At 31.6% G+C, this 11,690-nt stretch overlaps 1 protein-coding gene and 1 non-coding gene across 2 annotated transcripts; one reads left to right on the plus strand and one right to left on the minus strand.

Moving 5' to 3' along the window:
• Positions 1-4,726: 4,726 nt before the first annotated feature.
• On the plus strand, positions 4,727-8,222 carry LOC116017603. The gene is made up of 3 exons (XM_031258213.1): positions 4,727-6,481; positions 7,551-7,982; positions 8,139-8,222. Exons 1-3 carry the CDS (start codon positions 4,727-4,729, stop codon positions 8,220-8,222), a joined length of 2,271 nt encoding a protein of 756 aa, XP_031114073.1.
• LOC116018028 lies at positions 5,261-5,367 on the minus strand. Its single transcript, XR_004098063.1, has one exon. It is a non-coding gene; the product is annotated as a small nucleolar RNA R71 (small nucleolar RNA).
• Positions 8,223-11,690: the final 3,468 nt, after the last annotated feature.

The following is an 11,690-nucleotide window of genomic DNA, read 5'->3' on the forward strand; positions in this document are numbered from 1 at the left end:
TTTTTTTTTTTTTTTTGCTTTTTTTTGGTAATTTTAATTAGATATTTTAAAGTTTGAAATTTAGTAATAACTTGCCCTGTTTGACTGGAATTGTCAAGCCATAAAAGTTTACATTTCATTTTCACACAAACCTATATATATATTTCAACATAGGAATAGTTGATACATACTATGAATTTTAAGATATACTCCGTAGTTTCATGTTCTTTATATATAACCTCATTTGATTAAATAATAAATTAATTAAAATAAAATTAATAAGATATTGTTGAGAAATGAGGTGGAAATGGCATGGTAGCAAGCTAAGCTAGCTAATTTCCAATGGTTGCAAGAAGTATATACTTAATTAAAGAAAAATGGTTGTTAACTTTTTAGTTGTATGTTCCTACGGAATTCAATTTTCACATTGCTGTTTGAGGGAAATTAAAGTTATATATGGAGGTTTGGAATTTTGGTGCTTAAGTTTGACTTGTAGTTAGATATGGGGTGTTGATTAGATGGGAAAGGTCATTATTTTAAGCTAGGGTTAGAATTAATGGTGACCGAAGTGAGAAAGGTAAGTCGAAAATAGTAGTTTTGAATGGTATTTTTGTAGATGGAGTCGGTGGATTTGTCTTTTTAAATTAGGTGTTGCTATTGGCTTGACATATGAAATGAACTTGATTTAGACAATTTCCCGTGTGAGCGTGAAGTTAGAAATAATAGTGACTACAAACTAGCCTAAAAATAATGAGGACATAATTAAGTGAGAAAGATTGATCGAATGGAGTGGTATTCTTATAGATGGAGTTGTGAATTTAATTTGTCTTTTAAAATTAGGTGTTGCATTTGGCTTGACAAGTGAACTCGATCTAGGCGATTTACTATGACAGCGTGAAATTGGAAGCACTTATTTGGTGGCAGTTTAAAAGGGAATTGTTTAATTTGGTAACATGGGAACCGGACTGCCATTTTTATTCACAACTATTAGAGGCTTTGGAATAAATACCAGAGTTACTCGATTAAACATTCAAAAGAAGGTTAACTCTTACACAAATTGGATAGTTAAACACTAGCTTTGGCTTCCTTGATTCTCAACTACACTTTTTTTTATTCACTTCTACGCTATGAAGAATATGTTCTTTACATTTTTATGACATTATTGATAGATGGTATATATCATAATCTCGCATCATATAATTAACATCTAGTTGTTTTTTTTTTAAATGTATATGTAAAAAGAAATTATGTCATCACATACTATATAAGTATAATGATTATTGTAGTAATTTTTTTTTACGTATGACAAATGGTGAACAGATAATTCAGCTATAATTTGTATAACTGAAAAAAATATAAATTGTATATATTATTGTGACAAAAAAATCATGAATCATAGAAATTAATTATGGCAATATAATAATTTAATTTGAAGAAACTATGATTACATACATAAGCATTGTTGTGTAAGCATGCTTATGCATGCAATTACTTCACATGAATATAAACATGACAACTCCTGCAAGCTTCTCTGTTGGAAAGTTTAAAGAAATGAATCTAAAAATAAATAAATATTCCAAGAACTTTCCACCATGTGCATGCCTAATCATGAATCATTCTTTATTAATTAATTATTATTCTCCAAGGAATTTCCAGGCCTTAATTTAGTGAGAGAAAAAAAATATTTAAAAAGACCACTGCATAACTATTTAAATATATACATAATTAAATCAATAAATTTGTTTGATAATTTGATACTATAGAGGTAGTAATTAAGAATGATGATTTCAAGTAGTGGTTCTTTATGGGGAAACATGATTTTGGAGGAAACAAGATGATGACCAAGTGGTACCACGCTCAAAAGAAAAGGAAATGTCATTTTCCCTTTAAATCTTAATTATAAATCAATTTGATTATCTTATAGTGCATTTGATTCACGAAATAAATTTAAATTGATCGATATTATTTTAATCACGGTGTTTCCTAGTTAGGGTACATTAGGACCCCTCACATACCCAGAAATTGTTTTTAGTCTAAGTGTCTAACCACAGGTTTCTCTAATCAATGTACACTATTTAGGACCCTGCGCAATGCAAAATGATTTTGGTCTAATCACAAGGTTCTCCGGTCAGGGTACACTAGGACTCAATGCACTGAGACTAATTTTGTTCGTGTCGGGTGGGACTTCAAAAAATTCAGCAAAGCACTCCTAGGGTTTGAACCTAAAACTTAAACTGGGATAGACATCGAGTACCTTGTGGTCTAATGACATCAACATTACTTTCCATATATATGGTCGGTTTAATTCGTTGAACTGTGTCCTAGGATGACTAAGTGGAACGAGGAACTAGGTAGAACCAAGAACCAAGACGAACCAAGATGAAATTAGGAACCAAACAACAAAAAATAAGGCAAAAAGAAAAACTCACGTCATCTCATTCAACAAGTATAAAACTTTTTATTTTTAAAATGACACTGATGTACATCCACAAAAAATCAAAAATAGCAAGATATTTGAATTGAATCATAATTACCATAATGCTTGCCGGCCAAGTGCAAGATTAAATGGAAATCACCTGCAAGAATATATGGTGGTAGGTATAACTTGTTATGCATTTGTGGTCCAGTGGTGTTTGGTTTATGCATCATTACTTCTTCTTCTTCTTATCCTTCTTTTCCTTTAGATGAAATATCAAATCAAATATGATAGAGGGTTGGATGTCTAACTATTTTGTACATAAATGAAATGCAAGGCGAGCTCATGATGCATCTAGTTTAAATTTAGGATCCCTTTTATTTGCAAAAAATATTTTAGAGGAATGAAATTAAAATTCCATCAAAAAGGCGAAAAGCAATTACTAAGAAAATGAATTTCATTGTTTGGTTGATGGAAACTAAAAATATTGATTCAATTGTTTAGTTAATTAGTTGGCTAAAGTGTCATCTAGCACCATGAACTATATCCAATTATTCATGCCGCACCCTGAACTTTCATATCGTATATATCGAGTGACAAGAATATTTTTGCACTTTAATTTAAGTAGGTTTTTTTAGTATATTTATATTTATTAATTGCCATTTTACTTTATTTTAACATTTTAAAAATAAATAGTTGATTAGTTATAATAAATATTTTATAATAATTATTGGGCATGATTAAGGTATAGAATTTAGTTTTAATTTTAGGCCCAAGAGTTACATTTTAGTTGTCATCCTTTAATTAGCCCATTTTTATTTGTTTAATAAAATTGACCCAAACTATATAACCTAATTACTAAATAAACTAAACAAAAGAAATTAAAAGGAATTCAAATGTTTCTTGCGCAGCAGCTCAACGTACGTACGAAACCGCAGCGGAAGACTTCTTCGGCAACTGCAGCACAAATGTCGACGGCAAAATTTGAAGATTTCGCCGGTCAGCAGGGAACGAACGGCAAAGATAATTTCTACCATTTGGTCTATTTTTGAGAGGTTCATATTAATTTTTAGATTAATTATTTTCCTCAATTTAAGAGTTTTGGTTGGGATTAGAAGTGTATAAATAGGGGTGAGTTCCTGTTGTTTGAAAAAAATCAGACTAGCGGTGCATAATTTGATAGTTTCTCCAGTTTACAAGTTTTTATTTTCTGTTAAAATTTTCTGGTTCATGGCCCTGCGAGGCTAATTCTCTAAAACTTGGTCAAAAGATTACATGAACCCTGGATCATTCTGTACTGTGAGATTGAACTTGTTCTTAATGTTGAATTCATATACATTTGAGTAATTGATATTCTCCTGTGCTTTCATTTGTTTTATTTTATATGACTCTTCCAGTTAATTGCTAGGAGGCCTACTAGTTTAATTTCTTGAATAGTTTATTGCTAGATTAGTTAACGGTTCGTTTAATTTGTTTTCTAATCTGTGTAGCAACTATGATTAATTTTATCGCGGCTTAGTGTTAATTTAATCATAGGAAGAATATTAATCTAAATTAAACATAACCGCATGTGTTTATGTTATTTAGTTTTGTTGATTTTCTTATTTTAATGCTGCTATCAAATTAAATATAAGTGCTTGTCTTGTGTTATTTGATAGTTAGGGGTAGTTGATACCGCTTGTGTTTGATTACCTAACTAAGGAAAATCGGGAATTAATCTCACAACGAATGTTCAATTGGTATGAGTTAACCGTGAATCTATGATCAGTTACTTAAATCCAGTGGTGAATGTTTTCTTAGACCAAGTATTAAAAGTTCAATTGATTTCTTTCGTAAACTTTGGCTTGATTATCATCTTTTCTATTCTTATTTATTTATTTATTTACTTATTTTGAATGTTAATTTCATACCAAACCCCCCTCTTTAATTAGAACTCATAAATCAAACTAGTTACTCCTCGTGGGAACGATCCTTACTCTCACTACTACGTTTTTAAGGTTTAATTTGGGAGCCTACGACAGCTCGCCAAATTTTGGCGCCGTTGCCGGGGAGCTTTTCTAGTTTATTTTTGTGTTTATTCGTTTGCTTATTTATTCATTTATTCTTCTTCGCTATTTGTCAAAAAAAAAACAAAAAACAAAAAAATTAATAAATTTTTGGTGAAAAAAAAAACAAAAAACAAAAAAATTAATAAATTTTTGGTGTCTTCATTACTAAAAAACAAAAAAATTAATAAATTTTTGGTGTCTTCATTACTTTGTCTAAAAAAAATTAATAAATTTTTGGTGTCTTCATTACTTTGTCTAATTTCTGCAATATCTTTTATGGTTTATGCCTATAACTCGATCTGCTAATCAAGAAATATTGCCATACGATCCAGAAATTGAAAGAACTCTACGCAGGTTAAGAAAACAATCTCGGAGGAAATTGGAGTTTAGTGCACTGGCTACTGATTCCCCATCTTCCTCACATTCTAATTCAGAAGAAAAACCCATGGCTCAAAATCGTACTTTAAAAGAGCTTGGAGCTCCAAATTTAGATCAACAGCCTTTATGCATTACGTTTCCTGCTTTAGATGCTAATGTACAATTTGAATTAAAATCTGGGTTAATTCATCTTTTGCCTTCTTTTCATGGACTTGCAGGTGAAGATCCTCATAAACACTTAAAAGAATTTCATGTGGTATGTTCAAGTATGAAACCCACGGGGGTTACTGAAGAACAAATCAAGTTGAGAGCATTTCCATTTTCTTTGAAAGATTCAGCAAAGGATTGGCTATATTACTTACCTTCCGGGAGCATCACCACATGGAATGACTTGAAGACGGTGTTCCTTGAAAAATACTTTCCAGCGTCAAGGGCGGCCAACATAAGAAAGGAAATCTGTGGTATAAGGCAACACAATGGAGAGTCATTGTATGAATATTGGGAGCGTTTCAAAAAGCTGTGTGCGAGCTGCCCTCATCACCAAATCACTGAACAATTGCTCATTCAGTACTTTTATGAAGGACTCTTTCCAACTGATAGAAGCATGATTGATGCTGCAAGTGGAGGTGCTTTAGTTGATAAGACACCGGATGCTGCAAAGAATCTAATTGCAAACATGGCAGCAAATTCTCAACAGTTTGGCAATAGATTTGTCCAACCGTCCAAGCAAGTGAATGAGGTAAGTATTTCCAATCTTGAACAACAGGTGGCTGGTTTAACTACTCTTGTTCGTCAATTGGCTGTAGGAAATATGCAAACTGTGAAGGCTTGTGGAATTTGCTCGGTAGTTGGACACCAAACTGATGCTTGCCCAACTCTTCAAGAAGAACCTATTGAACATGTCAACATGGCTGGAGGTTTTCCTGGACAACCTCAAGGTAAGTATGAACCATTTTCTAATACATATAATCCGGGTTGGAGGGATCACCCGAACCTTAGTTATGGAAACTCACAAGGGAACCAGGTTGTTCAGAACCGTTCTAATTTTCAGCAGTATAGACCATCATTTCCTACAAGACAACAACCGGCCCAAAGCTCTAACTCAGGTATGAATCTTGAAGATATTGTTAAGTCTCTTGCTACTAATACTTTACAGTTCCAACAAGAAACACAACAATTCCAACAAGAGACAAGGTCAAGTATTCAAGAAACAAGGGCTAGTATTCAGAATTTGGAAAGACAGGTGGGACAACTAGCAACTGCAATCAACAGGTTGGAGGCACAAAACTCTAGAAACTTACCATCTCAAACGGTTGTTAATCCTAAAGAGAATGTAAGTGCAATTAGTGTGAGAAGTGTGTTGTTGGAAAAGAATGTTGATTTGGACAATGAAACAAGTGTAGGAAACATTGCCAACAATAAAGAGAAGTCTCAAGGTAAGTTTTCATCTTTTTCTGATTATAAACCAGTACCCCCATTTCCTCAAGCTCTTTTAGAAACAAAGAAAACAAAGTCAAATAATGATTTATATGAGACATTTCGTGAATGTGAGGGTAATAATTCATTGTTAGATTCTATTAAAAAAGTACCTCGTTATGCAAAGTTTCTGAAAGAGTTATGCACTATAAAAAAGAAACAAAATGAAGGAAAAGCTGAGGAGGTGAAAATGCAAGAGAATGTCTTTTTGGCTAGTCAAAACAAGCTTCCTGAAAAGTGCAAAGATCTAGGTATGTTTACTATTCCATGCATGATAAGTGGTGTGAAACTTGAAAAAGCCATGTTAGATTTAGGAGCTTCTATCAATGTCATGCCATATTCTGTTTATACGTCTTTAAATCTTGGACCCCTTAAGAAAACTTGTGTAGTAATTCAATTAGCTGATGGATCTACTACTTATCCTAGGGGTGTGATTGAGGATTTGCTTGTTGAAGTTAATAATTTGGTTTTTCCTGCTGATTTTTATGTGCTTGATATGGAAAAGAATAATAAAATTTCTCATATTTTGTTAGGAAGGCCACTCTTAAAAACTGCAAAAACTAAAATTGATATTCATAGTGGGATGCTTACTATGGAGTTTAATGGTGAATTTGTGAGTTTTAATATATATGATACCATAAAATCTCATAGTGATGATAATTTTGCAATTTTTGTTGATTCTTTGAAGGTTGTTAAATTCGATGAGATTGCATATAATAAGAATAAAGCTGAAAAAATTAATAAATCATTTTTGAGTACTAATTTGCAGGAAGGTACTATTTCTTTGAATAACAATAATCGTCAAAGGTACTCAAAAAGACGATGGAAATTTAAAGAATTGTTTAAGCAATAAGTCGAGCCAACGACGATAAACGAAGGCGCTACTTGGGAGGCAACCCAAGGTGATTTTGTTCCATTCTTTTTCTTTTATTCACTATTCTTATTTAATTTCCTTTATTTTTTCTATGCATTTTATTCAACATTGGGGACACAAGTGTAGGAAACATTGCCACAATAAAGAGAAGTCTCAAGGTAAGTTTTCATCTTTTTCTGATTATAAACCAGTACCCCATTTCCTCAAGCTCTTTTAGAAACAAGAGAAAACAAAGTCAAATAATGATTTATATGAGACATTTCGTGAATGTGAGGGTAATAATTCATTGTTAGATTCTATTAAAAAAGTACCTCGTTATGCAAAGTTTCTGAAAGAGTTATGCACTATAAAAAAGAAACAAAATGAAGGAAAAGCTGAGGAGGTGAAAATGCAAGAGAATGTCTTTTTGGCTAGTCAAAACAAGCTTCCTGAAAAGTGCAAAGATCCAGGTATGTTTACTATTCCATGCATGATAAGTGGTGTGAAACTTGAAAAAGCCATGTTAGATTTAGGAGCTTCTATCAATGTCATGCCATATTCTGTTTATACTTCTTTAAATCTTGGACCCCTTAAGAAAACTTGTGTAGTAATTCAATTAGCTGATGGATCTACTACTTATCCTAGGGGTGTGATTGAGGATTTGTTTGTTGAAGTTAATAATTTGGTTTTTCCTGCTGATTTTTATGTGCTTGATATGGAAAATAATAATAAAATTTCTCATATTTTGTTAGGAAGGCCATTCTTAAAAACTGCAAAAACTAAAATTGATATTCATAGTGGGATGCTTACTATGGAGTTTAATGGTGAATTTGTGAGTTTTAATATATATGATACCATAAAATCTCATAGTGATGATAATTTTGCAATTTTTGTTGATTCTTTGAAGGTTGTTAAATTCGATGAGATTGCATATAATAAGAATAAAGCTGAAAAAATTAATAAATCATTTTTGAGTACTAATTTGCAGGAAGGTACTATTTCTTTGAATAACAATAATCGTCAAAGGTACTCAAAAAGACGATGGAAATTTAAAGAATTGTTTAAGCAATAAGTCGAGCCAACGACGATAAACGAAGGCGCTACTTGGGAGGCAACCCAAGGTGATTTTGTTCCATTCTTTTTCTTTTATTCACTATTCTTATTTAATTTCCTTTATTTTTTCTATGCATTTTATTCAACATTGGGGACAATGTTGATAATAAGTGTGGGGGAGGGAATTTAGTTTTATTTGTTTGTTTTTGTTATGTCAATTTTTTTTAAAAAAAAATATTTTATTGCTATTTTATGCAAATTAAGATTAGTATTATTATTATTTTTGAAAAAGTATTATATTTTACTTTCTTGAAATTCATAACATGATTGAATATATAGTTTGGCAAGTTGTGATTAGTTTGTTAGCATTTCTTGTTTGATATGTAGTGGCTAGATTAAGTAAGCAATGAACCTGTGAGACTTTGAGCCATTGACTGACACTTCGGTCTTATTTTCTTTCTATTGTGTGATTTCTTCCATAATTTTGTTTCTCTAGAACTTGCCTTGATTCTCTGTTAAAGCTAATTTGACCATGCATGATTCGAGTGTGATTAAGGCCATTATTTGATTTTGAGCCTCACTAGCCAAATAACCGATTTGTCCTATGATTTATTTTCCTTTGTTAACCCACTTTGAGCTTTGGCCATCCTTTTCTTTATTTGAACCACATTACAAGCTTTTATACCATAAATTAATGCCTTGACCCAGCTGAATAACTAGTGGAGCAAATTTTAAATTCCTTATGTAATCTACGTGGTTTGTGAAGAATAAGTGTGGGGGAGATCACTTGTTTTTGTTAATAAGATTGAGAGTGAGGTGGGTTGTCTCTTCTTTTGGCAATTTGTTTTTGGCCTTTTAAAACAAAGAAAGTGAAGGCAATTCATGATTTCAAAAAAAAAAAAGTATGAAAGATTGAAAAATGAATGAAAAATGAAGAATATATGTTTGAAAATGAAAAAATGTTGCTGAAAATTTATGGGAAAATGAGAAAGAATCATCGATTAGTTTTGAGTTTGAAGTTACTATTGAATAAATGGAGTATGGGAAAGTTCTTGTATAGGAAGAATTATTTGTTTTTGAGAATGATAGTAGTTTTGAAGTATCAATAAGAGAGTGTTTTGAATGGGAATTGTGCGTTGGATTTTGTATTTATTTGCTCCTCTAGTTTGAAAGCTTTTTGAGCTACTTTCCTAAATTTTCCCTACCTTAGCCCTAACCCCATTACAAGCTATGAAAAGTCCTTATGATTTGTGTCATGCATGGCTCTTGTAGTGGTGATTGAGAAGATATGCAAGCCTATGGTAGAGCAATTTTATAGGAATGAACTTGAGGGAGGCAACCCAAGGTGATTTTGTTCCATTCTTTTTCTTTTATTCACTATTCTTATTTAATTTCCTTTATTTTTTCTATGCATTTTATTCAACATTGGGGACAATGTTGATAATAAGTGTGGGGGAGGGAATTTAGTTTTATTTGTTTGTTTTTGTTAGGTTTTTGTTATGTCAATTTTTTTTTTAAAAAAAAATATTTTATTGCTATTTTATGCAAATTAAGATTAGTATTATTATTATTTTTGAAAAAGTATTATATTTTACTTTCTTGAAATTCATAACATGATTGAATATATAGTTTGGCAAGTTGTGATTAGTTTGTTAGCATTTCTTGTTTGATATGTAGTGGCTAGATTAAGTAAGCAATGAACCTGTGAGACTTTGAGCCATTGACTGACACTTCGGTCTTATTTTCTTTCTATTGTGTGATTTCTTCTATAATTTTGTTTCTCTAGAACTTGCCTTGATTCTCTGTTAAAGCTAATTTGACCATGCATGATTCGAGTGTGATTAAGGCCATTATTTGATTTTGAGCCTCACTAGCCAAATAACCGATTTGTCCTATGATTTATTTTCCTTTGTTAACCCACTTTGAGCTTTGGCCATCCTTTTCTTTATTTGAACCACATTACAAGCCTTTTATACCATTAATTAATGCCTTGACCCAGCTGAATAACTAGTGGAGCAAATTTTAAATTCCTTATGTAATCTACGTGGTTTGTGAAGAATAAAGTTGGGGGGATCATTTGCTTTTGTTAATAAGATTGAGAGTGAGGTGGGTTGTATCTGTGTTGCCAATTATTTTTGTCTTTATAAAGAAAGTGAAGGCAGTTCATGATTTCAAAAAAAAAAAAAGTATGAAAGATTGAAAAATGAATGAAAAAATGAAAAAAAAAAGTATGAAAGATTGAAAAATGAATGAAAAAATGAAGAATATATGTTTGAAATGAAAGAAATGTTGCTGAAAATTGATTGAAAAATGAGAAAGAATCATCAGTTAGTTTTGAGTTTGAGTTACTATTGAATAAATAAAGTATGGGAAGTTCTTGTGATATTGGGGAAGTGAATAAATAAAGTATGGGAAGTTCTTGTGATATTGGGGAAGGATTATTTGTTTTTGAGAATGATAGTAGTTTTGAAGTATCAATAAGAGAGTGTTTGAAGGGGAATTGAATGCGTTGGATTCCTTGTATTTATTTGCTCCTCTAGTTTGAAAGCTTTTTGAGCTACTTTCCTAAATATTCCCTACCTTGTCCCTATCCCCATTACAAGCTATGAAAAGTCCTTATGATTTGTGTCATGCATGGCTCTTGTAGTGGTGATTGAGAAGATATGCAAGCCTATGGTAGAGCAATTTTATAGGAATGAACTTGAGTGAAATTAATTTATACCTATCAAACACTTGAGCGTAATGAGTGATATTCCTGTGAGGGCTTACTTATTTAGTTCTCTCCATATTTTGAACTCGGGTGCTAACTTATTAATTGCAGGGTGCTTCAGATTGTTGTTCCTGATGTGTTATGAGTTTTGAAGATTTTATTTTTATTTAGAAATAATAATTTTTGCTTGAGGACAAGCAAATGTTTAGTGTGGGGGAATTTGACAAGAATATTTTTGCACTTTAATTTAAGTAGGTTTTTTTAGTATATTTATATTTATTAATTGCCATTTTACTTTATTTTAACATTTTTAAAATAAATAGTTGATTAGTTATAATAAATATTTTATAATAATTATTGGGCATGATTAAGGTATAGAATTTAGTTTTAATTTTAGGCCCAAGAGTTACATTTTAGTTGTCATCCTTTAATTAGCCCATTTTTATTTGTTTAATAAAATTGACCCAAACTATATAACCTAATTACTAAATAAACTAAACAAAAGAAATTAAAAGGAATTCAAATGTTTCTTGCGCAGCAGCTCAACGTACGTACGAAACCGCAGCGGAAGACTTCTTCGGCAACTGCAGCACAAATGTCGACGGCAAAATTTGAAGATTTCGCCGGTCAGCAGGGAACGAACGGCAAAGATAATTTCTACCATTTGGTCTATTTTTGAGAGGTTCATATTAATTTTTAGATTAATTATTTTCCTCAATTTAAGAGTTTTGGTTGGGATTAGAAGTGTATAAATAGGGGTGAGTTCCTGTTGTTTGA

This window comes from Ipomoea triloba, chromosome 4, assembly GCF_003576645.1.
Source record: "Ipomoea triloba cultivar NCNSP0323 chromosome 4, ASM357664v1".
Classification (NCBI taxonomy): Eukaryota; Viridiplantae; Streptophyta; class Magnoliopsida; order Solanales; family Convolvulaceae; genus Ipomoea; species Ipomoea triloba.